Source organism: Pteronotus mesoamericanus, unplaced genomic scaffold (genome assembly GCF_021234165.1).
Source record: "Pteronotus mesoamericanus isolate MK-2021 breed Mesoamerican mustached bat unplaced genomic scaffold, CSHL_Meso_final scaffold_371, whole genome shotgun sequence".
In the NCBI taxonomy this organism is placed as follows: Eukaryota; Metazoa; Chordata; class Mammalia; order Chiroptera; family Mormoopidae; genus Pteronotus; species Pteronotus mesoamericanus.
The window spans coordinates 2,738,860-2,765,582 of NW_026555314.1; the positions used below are offsets into that span (position 1 = coordinate 2,738,860).

The 26,723-nt window shown below is 56.3% G+C and overlaps 1 protein-coding gene across 7 annotated transcripts in view; it reads left to right on the forward strand.

Moving 5' to 3' along the window:
- The window catches only part of TANGO2 (transport and golgi organization 2 homolog), a 33,023-nt gene extending 8,376 nt beyond the window's left edge, over positions 1-24,647 (forward strand). For 4 of the 7 annotated variants that reach the window (XM_054592767.1, XM_054592768.1, XM_054592765.1 and 1 more), the window contains 8 exons: positions 3,672-3,768; positions 9,758-9,846; positions 11,518-11,637; positions 12,170-12,284; positions 15,701-15,771; positions 18,395-18,548; positions 19,957-20,061; positions 22,053-24,647. In XM_054592767.1, the coding sequence (XP_054448742.1) occupies positions 3,672-3,768; positions 9,758-9,846; positions 11,518-11,637; positions 12,170-12,284; positions 15,701-15,771; positions 18,395-18,548; positions 19,957-20,061; positions 22,053-22,173 (872 nt within the window). In that variant the 3' untranslated portion in view covers positions 22,174-24,647. Of the gene's footprint in view, positions 1-3,671; positions 3,769-9,757; positions 9,847-11,517; positions 11,638-12,169; positions 12,285-15,700; positions 15,772-18,394; positions 18,557-19,956; positions 20,062-22,052 lie in introns of those variants that run through there. The other 3 variants (XM_054592770.1, XM_054592769.1, XM_054592771.1) reach the window with 3 other exon arrangements.
- Positions 24,648-26,723: the final 2,076 nt, after the last annotated feature.

Below are 26,723 nucleotides of genomic sequence, written 5' to 3' on the forward strand. Positions count from 1 at the left end.
GGATGCTGCCCTCCCCCCTGTACAGATTTTACCAGCTCAGGTGTTATTCAGGGTGAGCCCTTCCTGAGAAACAAAGATGCCACCAGCCTTACCTGGCACGATGAGACCTGTTGGAGCCCCTCCTCTGCTGGCCCTGGAGCCGTGGGAAGTGGAGAGGAGCATTTTCTCAGAGGACCTGAGAGACCCAGCAGGCAGGACACTGTTTGCCGCTGCGGGCAGTTCCAGCCACCTGCCTGCCCACCTTCTCTGCACCCAGCCCTCGGTGCAGCGACTGCAACAACACAGGCTGTATCCAGAGCTTGTTCGCAGAGCCCTGAAAGTCAGCAAGGGGGAGGAGGTAGCTGAATGAGCAGGGTGTTGGGGAGGACTTCACCAGGCCCTGGGGAGGCTGTTGGAGCTCCGTGGTGGGCCTGGGTGGGGGCACATGGCAGGAAGGGCCCAGTACCCATGGGACCTGCCAGGAGTTTGCTGAGGGAGTATGTCAGGTTTAGATAAAGAAGGGTGCGGGGGGTGGGTGGGAGGTGAAGCCAGGAAGGGGAGGGGCCGGTGGGCAGCGAGCCTGGCTTGAGTGGGGGGTGAGGGATTGGAGAGAAAGGCAGTTCCTGATGGTCCCTTCCCCAGGGGCTGGCTTTCCTCTGGTCCTTCCCTCCTAATGACTGCATCTTCGTCATGGCCGCAGCCCTGGGCTCTGTGCCCACACACCTCTGGCACTAGGCTGCCTGGAGACCCTTCGGTGGCCTCTCCTCAGTCTACAGGGTCCTCCCTGCTACATCTGGAGGGCTCGTCTGCCACTCACATGGGCCAGCTAGGCCAGCGGGGTCCTGCAGCTGAGTTGGGGGTGGGGCCTCTATACATGGCCTGTGAGCATCAGTGGCCAGACCTGCCCTTTGCTCACTGAGCTGCCAGCCATGTGGCTCAGGGAGGGACGTGGTGAGCCAAGGCAGACACGGTGGCCTCCTCCGCTGATAGCCCAGAGTGGCACATCCCTGGGGGGGTGGCCTTCAGAATAGCCCCCCGTCCAGCGGGGCTCCGGACCAGTGGGATGTCAGCAGGGATAGGCAGGCGGGGCTCCTACCACTGACTGCGGCAGCCTGGGTGCCACACACACCACCAGCTGCGTGGCGCATTCTTGTGTCTGAGAGGGACCAGCTCCTCTGGGCTGAGTGGCCTCTGACTTCTGTGCTGGAGGGTGGCCAGTGGCAGGCGCTGGGAACTCTGTCAGCTATGCCCAGTGGGTGGGACACCCGAAATCCTGGGAGGCCCAGCATGCTTCCTGTCTCCCTACACTGCGTTCTGGATGGTTCTGCTGACTCATATCATCAGCTGTGTCTAATCGACTATGAAATGCACTGCTGAGTTTTAATTTGTAGTTACCTATAGCTTCCGTTTCTGAGAGTTCTTTCTGGTGTTTTGTGAACCTCCTTTTCTCTGTAGATATTCCCAAGGTCCCTTTTCCTGCAAGCAGAGCATGGTTGGTTTATGACACTTGTGGGGATCTCTTTCTGCTGATTCTTGTGTATGATGTTTTGTGTTGGTATGTGGTTCTTTCTGACTGTGCACTACTCTTTGCCCTAGAAATTATCTGTGAGACTTCTTGGTGGTCTGAGATGAAGATGACAACTTTGGTTTGCCAAGTGCCCAGGGACACTACCAGTGTGGGAGCTCCTCAAACCAAGTCTTGGCTTCAGGGCTCCTGGACCCTGGGTGTGGCCCTGGCTGCACTTACGGACCTTCTTGGGGGCTTTCTCCACCTGTAGGCCATCCCTGCGACCCTGGGGGGCTGTGGATCTAGCCCACCCTCACTCGGCGAGTGTTGCTCACTGTAGCCAGACCAGCGAGCAGAAATGAGTGGAGTAGTGGGAACACCATGGCGTTGTCCACGAGGAAGCCCCAGGAGCTAAGCAGCCTCCAAGTGGCTCTCAGCTGACGCTGTGTTTGTGGTGCTGACCTTGGCCTTGGCCCCTCCTTGTCTCTTCCGTACTCTGTGGCCTCGGCCTCTCCTACCAACTCACCCGCCCAGGCGGTGCTGGCAGAGTCAGTGCGGTGGGAATGTCCCGCTTCTGTGGGTCCTGAGACAGGAAAGTTTTCATTTCAGTGACCCAAGAACCGGGAGTGACTCACTGACATCAGAGAGGGGCGCTCACCATCACTGTTCATTGGCCTGTCCCCACAGCTGGGAATGGATCTGTCCTGGAGCTGCGGGGGCCTGGGCCTGAGGCAGGGAACTGGACCTCTCTGGGCCATGCCCGCTGCCCACAGGCCTGCAGGGGTCTGTGATGGTGTCACATGCAGCAGGCTGCCCCCTTCCCTGGGTGGCCGCGCGGACGCCTGGGATAGAAAGGCGAGAGTGGCAGAGCAGTTATGGCTTACACTGAAGATTAGAGAAAGGCTGGGATGCGTGGGGCATCTTTCCCCTGCCCCACCCCTGTCCCCAGTGAGGCCCCGACTGGCAGACCTGCTCTACAGATGTTCCCCCCTGGGTGGAGCCCAGGCCTTGCTCTAACAGGCACCACGCTTAACATCTTGAGCCAGGCCGCTGCATGGACCCTCCCTAACCCCAGAGTGGCCCAGGCTAGGGCATTTGGACTTCAGTGGCCCCCTCTAGACACATGTCTGCACAGACGTCCATAAATGTACACATGCACACACAAGCACATATGTAGACATATCCATGCACTTACATATATGCACAGACCCCTCGGCCTCACATACGTACATATGCGCTGAACACACCTTCCCCTGCTTGCTCCCCGGGCTCTTCTGGGGCATCTCCGTGGCTCCCTTCAGTACCTGTACAGCCTCTGCTGGCCAATGCCTGGCTCTGACGGTGCCCTGGAGCCATGTCCCAGCTTGTCACACACATGCAGGACTAGAGACCCACACAGTCACCTTATTCAGGATTGGTGGCCTTGAGATCTCATCTCACTTTGTGGGGAAAAAATCCTGCTGGCTCCAGTGGCCCCAGGTGAGGGACCCGTGCGTGGCTGGACGGAGGGGAGGAGGTGCACACTGAGTCCTCACCCATCACCTGTGTTTGTGTCCATGTCACCAGCACATGCGCTTGGCCCCTTGTCCCTTGCTGACTGGGCGTGCAGGGCCCTGTGGGCCCCTGGCTGTGCTTGGGCTGTCGTGGGTGGTGGGCGTGTGCCAGTGGCCTGCAGTAGACCCTGCCGCAGAACATCCTCACGCCAGGTGGATGTGACGTGGCCCTGCATTGAATGGCTCGGGGCTGGAGCGGTGCTGTGGCCTGGGGAAGGAAGGAGCAGTCTGGGTGGCGGCAGGGAGCAAGCTGTGGAGCCCTGCTCCCGGGCAGGTGTGGGCCGGCTGACCTGCCCACTGCTCCAGCTGTGCTTGCGGTTCACGCTCTTGCTGCCGCTTTTTCTGCTAGCACCCACTCGCCACGCCCATGCGCTCCAGGGCCAGTGAGCACTGCCAGCGCCAGGGTGGTCTGACCAGTGCTGACGAGTGTGTGTGTTTAGGGAGAGGACTGTGGTGCTGGTGAGCATCACGGTGTTGGGCACATGAATCCGGCACGTGACTCTGGCACATCTAGCGAGGGTCAGGGGCATTACAGAGCTGGTTCTGTTCCGGGTCAGAGAACATTACAGGTTCAGGGAGAGTGGTTCTATTGTCCACTGTTTACTCAACTCATTTTTTTCCTTTTCCCGCAGACTGTGTGACCCCGTGTAAGCAAAGCCAGTCTCGGGGACCCATGTGCATCATCTTCTTTAAGTTCGATCCTCGCCCTGTTTCCAAAAATGCATACAGGTAACCCCCTCACTCTGAGTCTGCCATCATCCGCTCAGCCTCGGGGGCCCCGCAGTCTTCAGTGCCCCTGTGGGTGGCCCCGGCAGCAGGGGCATGCTGCTGCCGCCCTCGGGTGGGGAGAAGGAGGCGCCAGGATGAGCTGCACAGGCCTGGCAGTGCCCTCTCAGACAGTGGTCACTCTGCCTGGGGCGCTGGAGGGAATACCTCTCGGTGGTCAAGACCCTGAGTCCATGTACAAATATAGTAAGACGCAGCCTCTAAAGGTGGCTGTGTGGGCAGGACAGAGGAGCAAACTGGGCCAAGGCAGGGGAACAGCCCTGTGGATCCTGACAGAGAACCAGAGGGTAGTAGGATTGGGGTGACAGTGAGCGAGAGCTTCACTTGGACTGGCTAGTCTGTGTGGCCAGGAGAAGTCTGGGTAATGTTGGCAGGGTGCAGGGAGGTGAGAGAAGCTGGGGGTACCAGCTGGAGGAGGCAGGAGACTGAGGACCCCCTCCTCTCTATGACTCTAGCCTCTGGACCGCACCCCTCCATTCCCTGGGGCACCCCAGCAGGGACCCATCATAATTTATCCCTCAGAGAATGAGGCTAAGATGAAACCTACAACCAAAAGTGACATTCGAAACCGCTTACTGGTGCAGTTGCCTGCAAAGTTTTCATCATTTTAAAATCTATACCAGCAATGATTTTAACTATTTCAACTAGCTTTTTGGATTTGATCACCGTGCCAAATCACAGACACTATGCCGCCCCACACTGGCTGGATTTGCTCATTCCAGGCCAGGGAATGGAGGATGCAGAGTGTCCAGGGTTCCCTTCCTGCAGAGGAGAGGGCAGCAGGCCAGGCCAGGCCAGGGCCTGGGAGCCAACCCTGCATGGCTCCCAATAGGGTGAGCTGTGTGAGTCAGGGTGCAGCTGGTGGACAGGATCCAGACCCAGTGATCTGAGCAGGGCAAGTACAATATACAGAATGAGCAGTGGTAGTGGGGTTGGAGTGCCCACAGAAGAGCCCCATGCTTCACCCCCGGGCTGGGATCCAGACCTTGCCGGGGAGGAACAGCCATGGCACACGGGGTGACTGAGAAATCGCCGGGGTGCTGCACCGGCAGAGCTTGCTGGACTGCCCTCAAGCGTGCTGGCAGCTGTTTCAGAGAAGGAGCTGGACACTGGGTACTGCTTACTGCTGTGGCTGGGGAAGCCACATGTATGGCAGGAGGCTGATGCCAGGGAAGTCACGTGCGTGGTGTGGTGGGAGCCTCCCAGGAAGCACACTGAAGCCTGGAAAAGACGCCTCTCCTCCTCTAGTGTCTCTCTGGCGCCCTCTACTAACAAAACAACACAGTACCAGCTGCAAAGTTCAGCTCTGTTATTGCAGATGGCAATGAAGGGCGAATTTGGGGCTAAGGTGCAATAGATGGGTAATTGGCCCAGTCCACCCCTTTGGCTACTGAGCTTTCCTGTGCACTCTTCTATGCTCATTTGAACTTCCTCACACCAACAAAACAACTCTCTCTCCACCCGACAAGTGAAGAATTTGTCCAATGAGGAGAGGCAGCCTGACAGTCGCTAAGTCCATCACTGCCTGTATTTGTCACTCCCAGACTGAGCTACATCCCCTCTTGAAGTGCTCTTCCCCAAGGCTATCCCCAGCCTCCTGCAAGTAAAATAAAAGTGTGAAGAGGAGAGAGGCAGGTGAGCCCAGATCTCTCTTGCTTTTGCTCACGATCTATACATCACTGCTGGGAGCTGTCTTCATAACAGCTAACTCCTCGTGGATCGGGATTCGAGATAGCCTTAGAGCCAAAGACTAAATATGCCTCCTCTGGGTGACTGAATGAATACACTCAGTGTTTTCCTGACCACACGGGAGGGCCAGAGGGGCTTCTGGGGGCCGCATCTGTTCCAGCTCTGGTGGTGTCCGCATGGTGAGAATGGGCAGGCTGCAGGCTCTCTCTGTACGTGCTTCCGTACATGTGTGATGCAAGGACAGGACAGGAGGAGCAGGGAGGGGGCTATCATGGGAGGGATGCTGCTGCAAGGCTGGTGAGAGAGGCCTGGTCAGCTGAGCCTGGGCACGTCAGAGGTTTGGGAGGGGTTCCCAGTGCCTGGAGTGGAAGGAGAAGCAATGAAGCAGGGTAGGCACAGCGCCAGGGCCGTTGGCACGGAGGGGAGGAGGCCCTGCTATTGTCCACTGCTCTATCATCACCTGCCCCTTACGTAGCAATAGTCAGGAATGAGAGCGTGCTTTGTGTGTATGCAATAAAGTGTACATAACATACACATTTGCCATTCTAACCATTTGTAAGTATCTAGTTCCATAGTATTAAGCACATTCATGTTTTTATGCAACTATCACCACCATCCATCTCCCGAGCTCTTTTCATCTTCTCAGACTCTGTCCCCATCAGATGATAACCCCCGTTTCCCCTTCCGCCACCCCCCGGCAACCATTATTCATTCTTCTTTATATTTCTTTGACCTTGACTAGTCTGGACACCTCATATAAGTGCAGTCATACAATATGTCTCTTTTTGTGACTGGCTTGTTTCACTTAGCTTAACGTCGTCAAGGATCACCCGTGTCGTAGTATGTGTCAGAATTTCCTTTTTAAGGCTGACTAATATTCCAGTGTATGGTCTACATTTGTTTATCCATTCACCCACCAGTAGACACTTGGGTTGTTTCTACCTCTGAACTATTGTAAATAATGCTACTATGAATATTAGTGCATAAGCATCTGTTTGGGTCCTGCTTCCAGTTCTTTTGAATATGTACCCAGAAGTGGAGTTGCTGGATCTTCCGAAAATTCTGTGTTTAACTTTTTGGGGAACTGCCACTTTGCCGCTGGCCTGCTGGTGGAAGACATGGTTTCTGAAGCATCTCTCCCTCCCTCGGGCTGTGTTTGAGCATCCTGTCGTCTCTCCCATAGGAGAGGGTGTGGGCCACTCAGAACATGTGTCCTGTGGGTGGTTTGTGCCCAGACTCAGCAGACACTGCCTGAGTGGCCCTGTTGCGGGGAAGGAGGGGAGGGAGGGCAGCCAGCTCGGCGCCGCCCAGGGAGTGAATGCGAATATGGCCTCTGCAGAGGAGCCCCGAGCCTATTGCTGGAATGGGCTGTCACAGACCCTGCAGTCTGTAACCCCTACATCTCTTGTTGCCACCCTGTTGCCCTCCCTATTGAGGATACCTATTCCTGCAGACATAGCGGCCCCTCATGTCACATGCCACTGCTGCCTTCTCCCAGGCTCCCCCGGGTCTCCCTGTCTGTCCCCTGGGAGCTGGGCTGGCCCCGGTACAGGTGTGGTCTGCCTTCCAGGTTGCATGCTGGTCAGACACAGGCAGGCTCTTCTGGTGTCACTCCCTCCAGGGGTCACCTTGGACACAATGCATCATGGCCCCTGCCCAAGGGTGTGATTGCTTGGGTTGTCCCAGCAGCCTCTGCTCCCCACGCCCTTTGTGGCCAGGCACTAGGGACCTCCTTATTTTGGTGGCAGCTACCCAGTGTGAGTGTAGTCTGGGTGCCTGTTGGTTTTGCTCTTGTTTTTAGTTCTAGTATGACTGCGGCACTCTGCCAAGGAACCTAGTAGATCTAAACTTACGTTGGGGTTTGTGGGATGTGAACACAGAATTTTCCACGCTGGCTGCAACTTTGCCCCGACAATCTTGGCGTCCTCCGTAGAGGCAGCTGTGTCTGATGGGATTCTATTGATATAATTTCCTTGATTGCAAAGGGACATGTGCTCTTTGAAGAAAAGGTCATACCCCACAAAGATGTACAAAGTTAACTGTGCGCTCACAGGCCCACCCTCCCCAAAGGGTGCACAGACTCAACTTAGGCCCACCCTCAGCAGCTGCTGAGGAGTGCTCATTGGTCATGAATGGTTAATCAGTGGTTTCAATGATTAGAATAAAACAAAGCCAAGGTTGACTCGCCCCTTGCTGTGGTGGGCATGTCCCCTGCCTTTGGGCAGGGTGACGCAGATGGACCTTGATCGGAGGTGCTGTCCCAGAAGTGGTGACTGAGGGGCTACTTCCTGCATGTGGAGCCTCAAGGTGGGCGCTCATCATGCCTGCATGTCTCTGAATTATGTATTTAATGAAATCCCCAGCAAACCATGAAATTCAGTTAAACAGGGACTCGTTCAGTGAAAATAACCCAGCAATTAATGTTCCTGGTTACAAACACACGTAAATTTTCCTTATTTTAAAAAGAATCCGTTGAAACTCTTAGGACAGAAGGTTTTACTCAGCTCTGCTCCCCCCCGCCACCCTGATTTTTCCTTAGGTAAGAATCAAAACCAGGAGCCAACAGCACCAGCCTCATTTGGGGTGCCGCCTTCCTGGCCTCCCCATCCCCCACTCTCCAGGTGGCAGGACAAGTGTGCAGAGGAGGACTGGGTATCTGAGGCAGGACCCTTGATCCTGACCCTGTGAAACAGCCCCCACCCATGACGTTAGCGGGGAGCCTGGCCCCGGCGGCATCCCCACCACAGATGTGGAGTCTCCCCCGACCCGGGGACATGGGGCTTTTCCTCCTCCTGACTGCTATCCAGGCCGTGGTAAAGGGGCGCCTACCAGGATGGCCCGTTCAGGCAGCCTGTGGGAGCAGGGCCAGCCAGGACACACCCGTGGCTGGGTTCCAGAAGGGACAGAGCTGATGTGGGAAGCAGGGCTCAGGGCCCAGCTGGCTGCTCCCTCAGACCGTCTCCCTCAGCCTGAGGCTGGGGTCCAGGTCGGAGCTTGGCAGTTAGAGCTGCATAGGGTTTTTCTGTGTGCGGCTGGGGCTCATATCAGGGCGGGGACCCCCCCCTCCGGTGCACGTCCCTGAGACCTGGTGCGGCCCTGGAGCTGGCTGTGTAGAGGGGTGAGTGGCTGCAGGCTACCTGGGTGTCACGAAGGTGGCGAGGCTTCCGGGGCAGACCCGAGTGTCCCACGGCCACGTGCAGTCCTCGGCTGTGTTGGCACCTGGAGCCGGGGGCAGTGTGGGGAAGTACAGCGTGTGCGTGAGGGTCGCACGTTGTGTCCATGGGGTGAAACCCACTTCCATGGCCCGGCGCTGAGTTCACTTTCAATTTTATAAACATCTTTGATAATTCATGTTGTACCACGAGCAAATATTTATGAAATCAACTAGACGGTACAGAAATTATTTTTGACGATTTTTTAGGATGTGACCATTGACCAGACTAATTTGGTTTCAGACCCAGTGTGACTACCAGGCCCCAGACCCGGGCCCCTTGTCCTCTGTTCTCCTGTGTTCTAGCTGTGGTGCTTAGAGGGCCCTTTGATGACCACTTCTTAGAGAGGCGTTCCACTCAACCACCATCTATGTTCTTATTTAAATGACAAAGCTGACTGGCAACTTTGATTTCTCATCTCTAAACCAGGGCTCTGAAAATTGTGACACCTTTTCTAATTGCCAAAGAAACACTTGATTCATAATGAGAGAAACTAGTGAAACACAGAGAAACTCTCACCCATTCCCTCCCCAAGACACCCTAAACTCAGGACAGCAGCCCTTGGAGGCCCGTGCACTGGGGTGTCTTCAGAGGAAGGGACAGATGGACAGAAGGAGGGGCACCGCCTGCCGCCTGAGTACCAGGATGTGCTTGGTGCCTCTGGTAGAATTCATCCTCAGGGCCCTCCCTGGCCTGGCCCCTGGTCTTGCTTGCCTAGCCCGGTGCCGGGTGGGCAGTTGGTGCACAGGGCTGGAATCCGTCTCCTGGCCCCCCGTCTCCCGGCCCTGGACGGTGTGGACATGCGTCTTCGCCCATCGCCTCGCTGCATCTGCAAGGCCAGGGCACAGTCTGGCCGAGGGCTCCCTGGAAACCAACTGCCTGGAACTGCTGCCAACCTTTGTCCCTTGTGGGTTCCTATTCTTTTTGGGACTTGCCCATGTTGTTACTGAGGCGGGTGTTGTTAACCAGAGAGAAAAAAACGTGGCTTTTCTATTTTGACCCGAGAGTTTCAGTTGTGCTTCTGTCTCTAGGCTCATCCTGGCAGCCAACAGGGATGAATTCTACCAGAGACCATCCAAGACAGCAGACTTCTGGGGGAACAACAACGAGATCCTCAGTGGTGAGTCTTTCCTCATGCTGGATGGCCACCATGGGGCAGGAGGTCTGAGCCCCAGGTGGTTCTGACTGCTGTGAGTGCTGTTTCCTGTGTAAGTTCAGAATGAATGAGTGGACTCTGATGAGTCTGTTGGGGGTGGGCTCTCAAGGCTCAGCCCGGGGCCACTGTTGGGTTGGCCAGCCCCAGAATCGTCTAGCCAGCGCTGTCCATGTGGCTACATATATCGTGGATCCCCAGGAGAAGCAGCTGGAAGGATCAGTTGGTTTTATTTGGATCCACACTTTCCCTGTGTGCTCGTGGTTGTATTGGTGTTAGGTGCAAGTCCACACTCTATCACTCTGTGCAGCGTCATAGTTGTGGGGGGCAGGGTGCTCACATGTGCTTATATCTGTACACATTTCTGTTTGCACACGAGCCCCCTTGCTCCAGTGAGAGCTGGTCTGAATTTGGGGAGCTGAGGTTTGGTTGGGACATTTTTGGGTGGGAGCTTCACAAGGAGTTCCTGTGAGGGGAGCCCCGGTCCCCTGCCCACTAAGCCAACAGCTCCCCTGAGCCACTTGGACAGGGAGCAGATCCTGCCCCAGGGGTGGGCAGGAGTCCCTCCGCCTGTGAGCCAGGTGTCAGGCAAGCACGAGGGAGGCTGGCGGGGCTGACAGGGCGCCCAGTGTGCTGGGCATGGGGCCTCCTGGGCCCCGGGAGGCCGCGTGTGCTCTGCTCTGCCTGCAGCGTCTAAAAGCTCAGCTGTGGCGCTTGCAGAGGCTTTCTGTGGAGTCTGTGGCCGGGCAGTGGTGTGGAGAAAACACTGCTGGGGCTGTGTGAGAGGAGGACGGGAGTGGGGCAGCCAGGGCAGGGCACTGTCCTGGGCGGGAGGTCGGGGCGTTGGTGGGGAAAGCTACAGAGAGGCTGTGAGCGGGGACCCAGGATGACTGAGTGAGAGAGAGGAGAGGCTGGGTCCCTGGGCTGTCTTGGTCTCGTCAGAAACCACACAGGAAACCTTGGAAATTTCTAGATGTACAGACAGGAACAGGTGGCAGGCTGGTGAGGAGCCCCGTGCTGTGTAAATTCTGGGCACAGCAGGACAGTAACCCCAGGGGGTTGTTTATATGTGTGGGGGGTCCTTGGCTGGGTCAGCCATGGCTCTTCCAGTGGCCATGGGGCAGGCCTGTGGGGCCGTGGGAGGAGTGCTGAGGGGAGCCTGTGGCACGGTCGGGACCATCCTGGCCATCCTGGGCTGGGATAGACCAGAAGGGGCTTATGGGGCAGGGCAGGCTGTGTGTCCATGCCGCAGGGCGCAGAGGGGAGGCCAAAGTGTGTGTGTGTTGCGGGGAGGGGCTGTTACCCTGGGGAAGGGAGGCAGGAGGCACCTCTGGAAGACTTTTGTAGACGAGGACACGGAGGCCTGGAGGAGAGGTTAGCCTGCCGGGGCTCCTGCACCAGATCCGGGACAAGGTTCCCGCGATAGAGCTGGTGCTCTGCTCCCAGCCGGGTGTCAGCCTAAGCTCCAGGGTGCCGCCTGGGGAGTCAGTTGTCCTGAGGGGCAGGGCTGGGGGAGGGCGGCTTCTGAGTGTCCTGCTGCCCCGCACTGCGAAGCCAGGGCTGTGGGACTGAGGTGCGACTCCCCAGGACGCAGGGATAGGGTGGGCACTGCTGGTGGTGATGCTGGCATCTGTCCAGGGCTCGACATGGAGGAAGGCAAGGAAGGAGGCACGTGGCTGGGTATCAGCACGCGTGGGAAGCTGGCGGCGCTCACCAACTACCTGCAGCCACATCAGGACCCTGCTGCCAGGGGCCGAGGTACCGTGCTGCCATGGGGGGGGGGTTGGGGGCTGGCTTAAGGCTGTGGGGCCTTGCAGACGGGGGAGGAGCTGGAATGGGGAAGAGGGCACATTTTCCTGGGCCCTGCAGTCCGCTGACTGGCCTCACTGTGGGAATCACGCTCAGCCTGGCCCATGCGAAACCCATGGCACTGACCTTTCACCCCCTCAGGAGATGTGCTTCGTGCCTGTCCCCCAGGCACTGTGTCACTCTTGACTGCGTGTCATTGTCCCCAGCCTGTCCAAGGTTTGCGGAGCAGATGCCCCTGGGAGGACAGCTCCATGGATACGCATTGTCCCCACTGAAGGTTTTTCCTTCATGCTCGTTTCCATATGGGGGCGTAATGGAGGAAAACAATTTTTAAAACCAATAAAAACAGACTTCTCCTTGTCAACCTCCTTGGCTGCTGGGTCAGTGAGGTGTATGTAGCCAGCCCATGCGAGACCATCAGTCTCCCCAGGGACGGGTACACTTGCTGGCTCGGCCATGGGTGTCTGTTCCCTGCTCGCAGGTGAACTTGTGGCCCAATTTCTGACCACGGACATGGACAGTCTATCCTACCTGAAGAAGGTCTCCACAGAGGGTCACCTGTACAATGGTTTCAACCTCATAGCAGCCGACCTGAGGTGAGTCTGGCGGGCAGGGGACCTCAGCCCTCCGAGGGCAGCTACAAGACTGGGTCGCGGACTCAGCAGGGAGTAGGATCCCTGCCCCGCCACTCAGCTTGGGGTGCTGTGGCATCTGTGGCAGCCTCTCCAGGGACAGCACTCCTGGTGGGCTTGGAGCGTGTCCTGAGGGTCCAGCCCCTCCCAGAGCCCCTGCTGTGGGGTCTTGGGAAGCAGAGCTTTGCAGTGGGGCTTCCAGTGGCAGTATGAGGGCTGCTGGCTCCTGCCCTAAGAGGCCTGGTGCATGATTGCAGGGTGCTCTCCTAGCACAGGGTGTGACCCTTGCCTCCATCCGCCCCTGTGCCCCCAGGTCCTTTCCCCATGTCTGTGGCTGAGGAGCTCTCTGCTTTGAGCTGTACCTCACTTGCACTTCTCTGGTGGGTGGAGGTGCCTCAGGCTGGAGAAGGAAGCTGCAAGCACACCTGGCAGTGGTCCCGGAGCTCTCTGGGACCCCGTGGTGGTTGCGTGCTGCTGAGCGCTGGGGCCCCACTGCAGCATCTCCTGGGAGCTGGGTCTGAGCAGGCAGCATGGTGTTCATCTTGGTTTCTGTGAGGGGCTCAGGGGCTGTGAGATTCAGGAGTCAGGTTGCTGGGAACGTGCAGGGGCCCGTGCTGCTTGGGAAGTGGCAGTTGGAGCCCTGCCAGGCCCCTGTGGGGCACAGAGGGGTGCCGCAGGGGGCTGATAGCTGTGTGGCTGTAGCAGCAGTTAGTGGCTTCCTGTGGCTGCATGCTGAGCCCCTCACATGCAGCACTCAGCGTGTCCTCAGAGCCACCCATGCACTGATGCAGCGATCTCAGACAGGCAAGTGACCTGGCCACGACCGCTGGTGGCGCGAGGTGAGGCCCGGGGTGCCCTGGTACTGTGCTGGAGTCTTGAGTGCCACCGGAGGCAGCAGCTGCATCATGCCAGCCTTGCCCCAGGCTGGGAAGGAGCACCGAGCTCATTCCCACTTGATGCTGGCTGCCACTGGGTCGTGGCCTGGCTCCCAGAGTGTGTTTATTTCTGCAGCGCCCGGGCCTGAACCCTGGCCTCGGCCCCTCACCAGCTCAGGCAGCAGCTGCACAGGCACTGTTTGCGGCACCAGTGTGGCCCACTTCCCACTGCAGACACGGAGCCCCGAGGTGAAGTGATCGTTGGTGCCCGGCTCAGGTTAGGGCGAGAAACGCAGCACCCGTATCTTCTTGGGGGGACCCCAGAGGACCATCAGTCAGACACTGGAGAGCAGGGCAGCGGGGGAGGGCGCAGGGTGTGCATGCTCAGTGCCAAAGTACCTACCACCTGTCCCTGTCTGCAGACAGATGAGCTAACGCTGTTGGCCGTCTCAGTGCATGTGGCGGAATGTGCTGGATAGGGGAGCAGAAGGGCTGTGGCACGAGGGGAGGCCAGTGTGGAGAGGCCCTGGCCGGGTGTCTGCCCCTCTGCTACCTGAGGGCCTTGAAGAGCAGTCAGTCAATTCAGGTGTCGGCAGGAGCAGCCTGCATTGCGCCACCACGTGGGCTGGGCGTGCTGGGCTCCCACCCGTGTGAGGCGCACGTGGGAGACGTGGCTGTGGGCACTGCAGGGGTTTTGCGTATTTTGTTCTTTAGTGAAGTAAGCATCCCTTCCATGCTCCCTCCCTCCTGCCCTCTCTTTGTTCCCCTCCTCTCTCCCTCCAAAGCCCCAGAAGTTGGTGGATTCTTCCACCAAGGTGGACGCCAGGGAGTGGTCAGTGCCCCGCTGTCAGCTCATGAACGGATGCCTGTCCTGAGCCAGCCTCCTCTCATGAGGGTGGGTCCACAGGCCTCTTTCCTGCCCTGGGAGCTCTGGGCCTGCTCTGTGGCACGTTCTGTCCTGCTCCGCCTTGCAGGTAGATGTATCAGTCCAGAGGCTGCGGTGCCCTTTGGGAGGAGGGCCGAGGGCATGGGCAGCTGCTGGCTCTGGCACTTGCTGTCTGGAGCCCTCTCTTCCTTGCATGGGCCTGCTGGAACCTTTGGCAGCTCTGTGTCAGTTTACAGATTGCTTTGCCTGTCAGTTCTGTGTATGTCTGGCCTGGCCTACGAGACCAGCCCCTTGGCTTGAACACTGGCAGGACTTGGTGCTCAGCAGTGTGTCAAGTGGTTGGGTGATGAAGACCTCGTGCTCTGAGTGGAGGCTAGGGATGGGCAGGCAGTCCTATAGGCAGAAGGGTCAGGGGGGGACAGGGGTTTGGTTACCTTAGAGCCTGAGTGGAAATCTTGGCTCCCAGGCCACAGGGCCAGGGCCTGCCTCCCCAGACACAGCCAGGTGGCGGCCAGGGGAACCCAGGGGGTTATGCCCAAGGACCAGGTTGGCCCAGGGAGCATCCCAGCGCAGGCCAGAGGGTGGAGAGAGTCAGAGGTCAGCCAGCAGCCCTGGTGGTGGGTCCCAGGAGGAGTTCAAGTCCTCCTGGCCTTGAACTCCTCCCTGAGTTAGTCCCTGAGTCAGTACCCCTTCCACCTGACCAGCCATGGTCCTCATGCAGGTCCTCATGCTTTCTAGCATTTTGCCTGCAAGTGAAATCTCTGAAGTCATTAGACAGACTGCTTAAAAAAAGAGTGAAGAGCTGTGGGGAGGAAGAATGTGAGCAGGATGTGAAGCCCCCTGAGGCTCGGAGGTCCTGCCTGCAGTGTAGCACTGCTCAGGAGGAATGGCTGGGGTAGGCCTGGTTGGGCGGGTGGGGGGTGCTCCGCAGACCTCCCAGCCAGCCTTCCTTCTATGTGTACTCATCCTGAAGGCTCAGGTCTCTATGTCCAGCACCCTACCAGGAGAGTGGCTCATGGGCCAGAACATATCCCTCTTTAGTTTGCAGAAAAGGCATTCCAGGTTACAGCAGAAAGCTTTACTATGGTATTTTGGAATTGGAAGATATTCAGCTCTGGAGCATTTTACACTATTTTAAAACCCACACTCAGTGTATGAAAGTAGGAAAATGTGGTCTTCGGTGCTTCTTTGGAAGGCTCTACTACCCTGGGGTATCTCGTCTAGTCTGGAAATGCTCAGGGATGAGGTGTAGGGGTAGGGGCTGAGTCCTCACAAAGGGGACCGGTGTTCTTAGGTGTGGGACTCAGCCCCCTGCAATGGTCACCGCTAGCAGCCTTTAATTCCTCTGCTGTGGGCATTCAGCGAGTCAGCAGGGTCTTTTAGGTGTTGCTATTCCCAGGCCAGTGGTCCCCGTAGGGAGCCAGGAATCTCAATGGCCCTGCCTGCAAGTCTCTGAGCGGCTGGGGCCCTGCCTAGCCCACCTCTGGCTGCAGCAGGCCACTGTCCCTGTGCCAGCTGTTGGAAGGGGAGCTGGGGATAGGGCTGTGGAGACTGCCAGACAGCGAAGGGTCTGCCTGATCTGTGGCCCCATCTGACCCTCTCTACCCTCCTGTTCACAGCACAGAGAAGGAAGATGTCATCTGCTACTATGGAAACCAAGGGGATCCCGAACCCATTGTCCTGGCACCAGGTGAGCCTGCTTTGGTAGGTGGTGACCGCGTCGGGGCTGCTCCTGTGGGGACACCTCTGTATTTTTCAGACTAGATCCATGTTATATTTCTCTTCTGAGACTGCTTTTTAGCTGTTGGTGTACCTTACGGCATGCACCACCTATCTGGTCCGCACGTCAGGCTGCCTTCAGCTTAGGCCACCTTCCCCCAGCACCAAGCCCGTGACTACCATGAGAAGACTGGAAACTGAAAGGCACAAAAGGACACAGAGCACCTCCTCCCCAGATTCTCTGCATTGGCCCGGAGGCCTTTGTGGAAGCATCTGGAAACCATCATGTTGCCCTCAGTTCTCAGTGCTAGAGACTCTGTCACTGGAGATGCTTGTTTCTTTGCTAGATTGTTGCTTGGAAGAAATTCTTTTCACCTGCATCCTGTGGTTTCATCCCTGAGCCTACCCTGTGTCACTGCTTTCTTTAATGACAGCTTTATTGAGATATAACTCACATATCATACAGTTCCCCCGTTTAAGCGTACCATTCAGTCGATTTTCATGTGTTCACAAAGTTGAGCAGGCGTCACTGCTCTAACATTTCCATCGCCTGCAAACCAAACCATACCCATTAGCAGGTGCTCCCTACTCCCCTGTTTCCCAGCCCCGGCAACCACCAGTCTACTTTCTGTCTCTGGATTTGCCTGGTCTGGACATTTTATGTAAACGGAGTCATACAACGTGTGGCCTTTTGTGTCTGGTTTTTTCCACTTAGCATGTTTTCAAGGTTCATCCATGTTGTCACATGAATTATTGCTTAATTCCTTTTCATGGTTGAATTATATTCCAGTGTATGTGTAGTCAACATTTTGTTTCTCCATTCACCCTTTGATGGATATTTGGGCTATTTCTACATTTTTGCTATCGTGGGATATGCAGCTATGGACATTTGTTACAAATTTTTGTGTAGGCACATTTTCATTTCTCTTGGGCATGTACCTAGGAGTGGAATTGTTGGATCATAAGGTAATTGTTTAATCTTTTGAGAAACTGCGAAACTGTTTTTCCAAAGCAGTTGTGCCATTTTACTTTCCCACCAGTATATGAAGTTTCAATTTCTCCATATCCTCCCTGAGAGTTGTATTGTTTGCTCTTTTGATCACACCCATCCTAGTGGGTGTGAGGTGTTGTCTCATTGTGGTTTTGATTTGCATGTCCCTGATGGCTAATGATATTGAGCAGTTTTTCACGTGTATATTTTCTTTGAAGAAATGTCTATTCAGAGCATGAATTGGGTTGTTTGTATTTTTATTATTAGATTGTAGTTCTTTATATTTTCTAGCTGCTAGTCCCTTGTCAGACATATGATTTGCAAAAACTGTCTCCCCTTCTGAAGGTTTTCTTTTCACTTTCTTGTTGGTTAAGAAAATGATGAACAAGAAAGTTTTGAAGTGCATTGTTTTAAATTTTGATGTCCATTTTATTATATATTATATTGTTGTTTATGCTTTTTGTGTCAGCTAAGAAATCATTGCCTGATCTAAGGTTGTGTAGCTTTTCCCCTATATTTTCCTTTTATAGAAAATATAAAAAGAGTGTTATAGTTTTAGCTTTTACATTTAGATCTTTGGGACATTTTGAATTGATTGTTGTGTATGGTGTGAGGTAGGGGTTCTACTTCATTCCTTGCATGTGGCTACGCAGGTGCCCAGCACCACAGATGGGTGGCTTTTCCTGTCACTTCTGATGGATAAAGCACAGTAATACCCTGGTGGCATGGCTATGGGGGCCTGGCAGAGCCAGGGCTGCCTTCCTTGAAAGTGGCTGATGTCACGCCATACTCAGCCAAGACCCTGCCTGGAAAATCTGGCAGGAGGAGAGGGGGCGGCTCCCTGTCCGCAGTGCATGTTTCAGACACATGACTGTGAGCTCACCCTCCCCTGCTGCCTGTAGTAGCCTCACCCCTTCAAGGCCATGCCTCTCCTTTCTTTTTCTTTTCTTTTCTTTTTTTTTTTTTTGATATGAGAAACCCTTTTTTTTTTTTTTTTTTTTGTGATGACTTCTATTAACCACTTGTTCTGAGAAAGCTTGTGCCAAGACCTTGAGGCTTCCCCAGTCAGGGTCTCCACCAGCCTGTAGAGGAGGCCCTGCCTGTGCTCACTCTGTGGGGCTGTCCTGGTGTTGGTGGCCTCTCTAACTGCTAACGTGATGTGGGTCAGGACCGATTTTGGGCAGGTGCCCTCCTGGCCTTGGTTGCTGATTCTTCCACCCTTGACCTGCTCAGGCGGACCCATGCCTTGAGGTTTTTTCCCAGCTTGGGGGGGGGGGGTGAGATGGGGAGATTGTTCCCTCTCAACGTCCCCCTTCCCTTTGTCCAGTTGGATTTCAATTTGTTTATTCCTTATTGTCAAGGCTATTTGCCCTCTGTGCCTTGCAGTCTCCTGCGGGTGCCCCACCATGTTGAGTTTTCCATCTCTTGCCGCGCAGATGGGTTGGGAATACCCACAGAGAAGATGCTGGAGAGTGGGGCAGCCTGGTCTCAGGGCCCCTGGCTGTATCCTGGCACCTCGCCTGGTGCTATGTGTGTGGGTGGGAGTTTATCCTAAAGTCAGGCAGTGTAGCGTTTACACTGATGGACTGACTCCTCCCTGTAGGCACCTATGGACTGAGCAACGCGCTGCTGGAGACGCCTTGGAAGAAGCTGTGCTTTGGGAAGCAGCTCTTCATGGAGGCTGTGGAGCGGAGCCAGGCACTCCCTAAGGATGTCCTCATTGCCCAGCTTCTGGATGTGCTCAACAACGAGGAGGCGTGAGTGGGTGGGTCCTGCTGGGGTGAACAGTGTGCCCTGCCTCACTCTGGCCCTGGGGCCAGAGAGGCAGGCAGTCTTTGCTGCCCTGTGAGGCCCGTGGAGGTGTCTGGGGCCAGCTCCTCAGCTACAGGAAAACCTGATGGATGTGCTGACACGCTGACCTCTGCCACTCCACCTGTCCCTGTGGACCTATGCGGTTTCTGACCGGGGGACTTTGATGATGGGAGATGGGGCAGTCGTGGGCTAGCGTGCTGGGGAGCTTGGTGCTTCTGGAGCTTGATGTGGGTAGGTGTGGGGCTGAGAGCAGCTGGAAGCTCTTCTCTGTTTGCACACAGGAGCCATGGCATAGACAGACCCATCCCAGCTGTTACCTGGGGAAAAGGAGCCTCACATGGCTTCCCTGAGGCACTTCAGTGACCTCTGCATGAGGCACCTGCCCCCGGGAAGCCACCCTCCGGTGGACCTCCACCATCCCAGTAATGGGAGAGCGAGCCAAGGTGCTGGCCACCCTGCCTGCCTCCCACGCAGCAACATGGCTCGCACATCCCTCCTCTACCTGACTCAGGCCAGTCCAGCATCTTGCCCAGATGCCCAGTGGCCTCTTACCGGGGCCCCACCACAGCCTGCCGCTCACTCTTCTCCCCTGGGGCCCCTCTCTGCCGCTTGCTCACCTTTCTTCTCTGAACCATGAACCAGGGCACAGCCTCAGCACAGCCGCCAGTTCAGGGAGGCCCTGCCTGGGCCCACCTAGTGGCCCTGCTTAGCTGTAAGTCCATGCAGCCCTCGGGCACTGTCTGTCATCCCCGCTGGCCCAGGACAGGCCCTGGCTGCCCTTATTGACACCTGCGGCCCCAGTGCCAGCTATCATGGCCAGCAGGCTTCAGGGCTGAGGGGGCTCCTGCCATGTGGAGAGATGCCCAAAGGGCTCTTCTTGGGACAGGCAGGGAGCCTATGTGGTCAGGTGACTGCGCCTCTCAGCTGGACCCCTGCCCGCAGCATCCACACGGACTCAGGCCCCACTGAGGGGAGAGGACAGGCTCGGTCCCTGGGTGGCTTCTGCCCCCCTGGAGGGGGCCCTGCGCCGCTCTGACCAAATGGAGCCCAGGCATTTTCAGATCCAGCAGAACCTTCCCAGCTCACAGGTGCTCCTATCCTCAGAGTCCTGGGTCCTGGATCCTGGGTCCTGGGAAGGCTCCTGGTGGCTCTGTCAGGGGCAGCTTTCCCGGTGAACACTGGTAGCCTGGACCCAGCAATGGAATCCTAAGTGAGAGTCTTGACAGAGATTTGAGCCCTTGAGCAGAAAAGTACATGAAATAGCCCTTCCAAGGTTGGCAGGCGCCTCAGGCACTACAGGGCTCTGGGCAGGCAGCGGAGGTGCTGGTGGTGACTCCTCCTCTGTCCTTCCAGGCAGTTGCCGGACCCGGCCATTGAGGACCAGGGCAGGGAGTACGTGCGGCCCATCCTGAGCAAGTACGCGGCTGTGTGCGTGCGTTGCCCAGACTACGGCACCAGGTACGGCGGGCTGCTGGGTGCATCTAGTCCTGTCCCATGAGGAACCCAGCCTTCCCCAAGCTCTGTGGATCCCAGAGCCTCTGCCTTATCTAGAAGTGGCTGCCGTTTCAGCTTGTGGGGAGCTCTGGGGTGCGCAGATGCCAGCTCCCAGGGGTGCTGCAGACCAGGCGTGCAGCCCTCAGGGCTCCCACTGCTTCCCAGGAGGGGTCCTAGGCTGCCTCCTACCCTTTTACATAGCCACGGGGGGCCAACGTGGCATCGGGCACACTCTTGTCAGCAAATCCTGTGGGCCTAGAGGTCCGACTTCTCTCTTCACCTACTGTGACCAGGATTGGGGTTAGGTCATCATAGCCTGGGATGTTGCCTTATCCCAGGAAAGGTGAAAATGTCCAGGAGGGAGGAGCTGTTGGCATGGGCGTCTGCTTCCTCGCCTCCCTCCCTGCTGGGAGGCCTGGCCTGCCCATGTGGCTCCATCGGAGGACAGCTCACGTGCTGTACTTGGAGGTGGCTGGGATGCACAGAGGAGGGTAGGTTGCCGGTCCGGCCAGGTGCGTCAGGAGTGCTGCAGCCGTGTGCCTGGCCCCCTGGCCTGGAGGTGGAGCATGGCCTCACACGCAAGCCACATCTGCCTATGCTCAGCCTGCATCAGCCCCATGGGCACCAGCCTTGTGTCAGGCTGGGGATCTGCAGCAACTGTGATGGATGGGCCCTGCACTTGGGGGCCCGTGGCCCCTAAGGACTCAGGGATGAGGTGTGTGGGCCACGACAAGTGCTGACTGGTTTTTAGGTTCAGGTTGTCTGAGATTGCGCCCAGCCCCTCCCTTCCCCTCGGGTGGGAGAGGTTGGGTTATTGCGGCCTCTGTGCAGGTGCGGGGGTGGTTCTCCCAGGAGGACGTAAGCCAGCCTTGCTGTGGTGGCGTGGCTAAGGCTCTGCTGATGCTGAGGGCGTCGGGCAGAGAGACAGACATGTGAAGTCGTGGGGACCAGCTGACCAAGAGGGTGGCAGGCCCCCCGAGTCTTCCATCCTGCAGATGACAGTTTCAGGCCCTTGGGCTGGGGGAGCGGGAGGGCGGGCAGGGCCTGCGGGGTGCAAATGCCCAGCACGGATGCTCCCGGGCCCAAGGAGGGTGGGAAGCCTCCATGGCAGTCTTTCTTTCTGAGGTGGCTTTTCCCTCGGCAGGGGCGTCATTTCCCCCAAGCCCCTCCTCCATCATAGGCTTATTTTTGTGACTCAATTTTGTGCTCACATGTACTTGGTGTGTGAGGCAGAACGCCAGGTCTACACCCTGTCTGGGTGCATGGCTGCTGAGTCCCACCGTGGCTGGGACCCCCATTTTATAATACGCATGTGCCCACTCTGGGTGTCACCCTGCACTGGGCCTGCTTAGGGACTCGGTACCTGCCCTCCGTCAATGGGAGACAGGTGCTGAGAGTACCGGCCATGGGGAGGGCCAGGTAGGAGGAGAGGTGTGCCGAGTGTTTGGGATGGGGTAGTGGGGGCTGGCGAGAGAGGGCACAAGAGAGTGTGCTAGGTGAAGAAGGCCTGGTCCCCGAACAGTTGGAAGCTCTGAGTGTCCATAGTGGTGCTGGGCCATTGCCTGAGAGCCCTGGGAGACTCTGAGGGGGAGTGCACTGTCTGCCCGGGGCTCGCCCTGGTGAGAGTGGTGGACGGTTGGGGCTTGTACTACAGAGGGTGGGCAGGGCAGGCTGGGGGAGTTTCAGGGTGGAGGCTGTAGGACTCGTCAAGTGTGGCCCTGCAGGGCCAGCCGGGGAGCTCCAGTGCCCAGTTACCCCAGAAGGGTCCCTCTTCTCCCGCAATGAGCAGCTCATTGGGGGAGATGAGCTGCTCATTAGTGATCTATCTCCAGCACAGGCCCCAGGTGTGGTGGGCTTGACCCTTCTGTCTCAGATCTGAGCTCAGTTGGGGCTCTGATAGGTGGGCATTGTGCTGAGGGCAGCAGGCTGAATATGGGCCCCGTGCTCTCTTTCAGAACCAACACGGTCATCCTCGTGGATGCAGACGGACACGTGACCTTCACAGAGCGCAGCATGCTAGACAAGGACCCTTCCCGCTGGGAGACCAATACCTATGAGTTTAGGCTGCAGAGCTAAGTCCTACCCCTGGGTGTGGCCAGACAGCCCCTGTGAGGCCCTGCCTTGAGGGCTGGATGGGAACCTTCCACAGCACATGCACTGCCCATGCGTGACTCCACCAGTGTCCCTCAGGAACAGGGCCCGCTGATTTGTGTGTGATCTCTGTGTCCCTATATCCAGATGGAGGTCCACCCTTATGCCAGTGGGAATGACAGGATCCCACAGCCAGTTCAGGGACAGGTCCAGGTGTGCTGTGCATGTGTGAATGCACCTGGCCCTGCCCCCTGCCCATGCATAAAGACACACACACAAGGCACATGCTTACACACATGCCTATACATGCACAGGCACACATGTACACCCATTGGGCACACATGCGCAGGCACAGGCAATAGCCATGTGCACACATGCTAGCACACACACATGCCCTCGTACCAGACAAGCAGAGATGTGCCTCTCACCCCCACACGTGCTTTTGGCCAGTGGGTCTTTGCTTTGATCAAAACAACAGTAGACCTTTGTTAAAAAAGTCCCCTTCTCTCCTGGGCATAGTCTAGTTCCTGACAACCAGACCTGCTTTTGAAGGAGAGAAAGGCCACACTGGGAATGAGGAATGAAAAAGACCCAAGAAAAACCTACTCTCCTAACAGAAGCTCAGGTCTGGTTGGTGGACCCAGTAGTCCTGTGTGCTCTAGGGGGTCCCACGTGCATGGGACTGTCCCGTGACTGGGAGTCCTGTGTGTGCTGGGCACCTCAGCAGCCTGTCAGGCCCTGCCTGCCCACTGGGTGTGGGTTCTGGGCAGGCCCAGCTCAGCGAGGGGACACAGCCAGCCCCTGCCTCTCCCTTCTCCTTGGCGAGGCAGACCTCATAGGGATCTGTACTTGAACGTGAGATGGCGATAATAAAACTCTGTGGCTGTGGTGAGTCCACACATTCCAGGCCCTTAACTTGTGTGCTGGGGACACTGGAGCTATTGTGTGTGAGGGGCTGGGGGCTGCTCGCCCAGGCCGCAGGAGTTCCCACGGCACAGGTGCTGGTACAAGGCTCCTTCAATTTCCTGCTTTCGCTTATGGCCTGAGTGCTCTGAGGGTCGTTGGGCAGAAGCCGGGGTGCGGGAGAGCCCGTGTATATAGGACACAGCAGGTGCCAGTGACAGGGCCTCCTGAGCTGGGCTGAGGAGCCAGGGATTTACCCAGGTGCAGTGGGGAGCCCCCGAGAACCCCCAGAGGGAGCAGTGTGGTCAGACTTGCACTTGGTGTGGACCATGGAGGCCAGATGGTGGGGTGGGTTTCAGGGTAAGAGGGTAATGGAGTCTATCTCAACCCCAGGACCGGGGTTTTGGGCAAACACTCGGGAGTCGCTGTCCCTAGCTGGGGCCAAACATAAGGGAGTTTTCCACATGTTGAATGCCATGACCCTGGCTTCCCTCTGCCTCTGTAGCTGACCCCCAACTTGGCCTTTGCAGAGAAATGAGACCTTGGGGAAGACTGTGGACCTGCATCAGGCCTGGCTGGCCTGCTCACCCCTTCTTCCTTCCCACTTCTCACGGGCCTGATGTTCTCCTTGGCTCTCTTTGACCTCAGAGGAAAAGTGCTTGAGCATATCCAGGCCTGAAGGGGGGTAGTATAGGTGACACAGCCCATGTTCCCAGGCCCAAGAGAGCCTGTGTACATGGGACACAGGAGGTACCAGTGACAGGGCCTCCTGATCTGGACCGAGGAGCTAGGGACTGACCCAGGCGCGGTGGAGAACCCCTGAGGGAGCAGAGTGGTCAGACGTGCGCTCTGTGGACCATGGAGGCGCCTCAGGCTCCCAGCTCAGGCACTGCTAGTGCCCGGCACCCTTTGTCTGCCTCACAGCATGGACCCTGTGCCAGTATCCGCCCTGGCCAGGCACGTCCACCCTCGTGGGGCACCACTGGGCTGGGAGCAGAGCCATCGAAGAGCCTCCAAATAATGTTCACCTCTGCCCTGGGAAGAGGCATCAGGGGAAAGCTTCCCCACCCTTGTCATGGGCCGCTCTGTGTCCAGCCTGCCCAGGGCTCCCCAACAGCCTGGGTCCCCTGAGGAAGGGGCAGCTCAAGGTGTGGTTCTGTGATTGTTAGGGGTTGAATTTTGTGCCCCCAAAAGATACGCTGTAATCCTTATTCGGGACCTTATTAGGTCTTTATAGAGGTAATCAAGATAAAATGAGGTCATTGGTGGGGGCCTAAACAAATATAACTGGTGTCCTTATAAAAAGGAAAATTTGGATACAGACAGACACGCACTAGAGAGAATGCCCTATGAAGACAATCATCACGCTGTCACATGCCAAGAAATTACCAGAAGCTGAGAGAGGCCTGGAACAGATCCTTTCCTGGCACCATTAGAGGGAGTGTGGCCCTGCTGTCACATTGATCTCAGACTTCAGACCTTCAGAACTGTGAGAGAATAAAATTCTGTTGTTTATGCCAGCGGTCCCCAACCTTTTTGGCATCACAGAGGGTTTCTCGGAAGATGGGGGTGGGGGGTTGGGGGAGAGCAGGAGGCGGAACTCAGGTGAGCTTTGCTCGTGGACCGGTTCTGGCCTGGGGGATGGGGACCCCTGGTTCATGCCGTTCATTTGTGATACTTTGTTATGGCAGTCCTAGAAAAATAACATTTTGAGAGCTTTACTTTACAGATGAGGAAACCAAGGCTTAGGGATACACCATAACCGTCCCTCAGTCCCAGAGCAAATGCGGAGGCAGAGCCATGAGGCCAGGAGGGAGCACAGTAAGGACAGGATGGACCTTGGGTTGCCTGTCCCTGTGGACCCACAGTCCTCTCACACTGGCCTCCTCCTGCTGCCCAGTACCCCTCCCACCTTCACCCTCTTAATCAAGCCCCTGTCACTGTTTATGGCTACACTGTCTGCACAGTTCCTGCCCTAGGTCCTTTGCTTGTCCCTTCTTCCTGAATAACTCCTCTCCCAAATGTCCCAACTGTACTCTCCCTTGCATCGTCCCATCTAAATTTGCAATTTTTCCTGCCTTGCTCCCCGCTTTTTCTCTATATCAGGCAGCACTGTCTGACATACTATGCATTTTGATTGTTTCTTTTATTTTTTTTTTCAAAGATTCTATTTATTTTTAGAGAGAGAGGAAGGGAGGGAGAAAGAAGGTGAGAAACACCAGTTGGCTGCCTCCCGCACACACCCTGACTGGGGATTGAATGTGCGACCCAGGTGTGTGTCCCCACCAGGAATCCACCTGGCGACCCTTCATTTTGCAGGATGATGCACAGCCAACTGAGCCACACTGGTCAGGGCTTGATTGTTTCTTACGTGTCTCCCTGCCAGGAGAGCTCCAGAAGTCAGAACCATTTCTCTCTTGCCCACTGCTGCATCGTGATTCCTAGGTTAGTTAGGCATTTGAACCAAGGATGACAGTGCTGATGTTTCCTGAGCCTCTGCTTATTTAGGTCAGTGCTTTGAAATGAGGCCTCTGTACTATTAGAAGGGTACAGGGACCCTAGGAAGCTGATTTTTCAAGAAGTACTTTGCACATCCAGGAAGGCCTGGACCTGCCATCGGCATGTCTTAGCCAGTCTTTTGTACTTGCCACCAGATACATATGATCTCTGAGTCCCCAAAATGGGTCCTCTTCTCCTGGGTGGAGGGGGAAGCCCTTTCTCAGATGAGCTTCTCTCTGGCTCCAAGACAGCAAGTCTATGAGCAAGCATGACCAGATCCGGAATGTAGCCTGACCTCAGGCCTTGTTCTGGCAGGCCTGGGCTCCTTGCCTTCTGCCCACAGAGACCCCCACAACCCCATCTTTTGATACTTTTTGTCAACTGATGGTCATTGCCACCAATTCATTGCCAACAGGAATCCCCAGTTTGGGATGCAGTGAAGAAGGAAATGTTATTCAGTGCAAAACAGCTCAATTTGTAATACAGCATGGCTATGAATAAAAGGACAGCTGTAGAACAACTTTGGGGCCAGCCCCTCTTCAACTAATAGCTCTGCTCTGTCCCACTCTGCTTTGCCCTGCAAGACATCTTTGGAGTTTCAATTCAGCCAAAGAAACACAGTATTCAGTTTTTGATGGAAAAGAATAATGCCAGAAGGGAGCTGGCTTATATGGACAGAAGCCCACTGCTGGTCCCCGATTGATCCATCCTCATGCAAATGAAGACCAAATCCCTGTAGTTTGATCCAAAAAGCAATCCTGTTTGGTGAGAATAGAGTCACTCTGGTTGGAGCTGGACAACTCCAATTGGACAGGGAAAGCCTCAGCCCTATTGGTTGAACTCCTTTATAAGAGCTGGCTCAGATGGCAGAAACAGTGCAGGTAGGCAGTTCAGTGATGACTTCTCTGTGAAGTGCAGTTTGTGTGAGAGGCCCCTGTGCAGAAATGGCTGCAAGGCTCTGTTTCTAAAAATTTGAGCCCAGTTAGCTCTCAGGATCCCTTCTTAGTAGGTGTCTTCCTCCCCACTCCCCGCAGAGTTCAGTTTGGATGGTATACATTTGCTGGTAACAGCGATCACTTGGTTAAGGTGCCAGCAGATGGCTTCATCCAGGCTCTTCAAGCAGAGACCTGGCT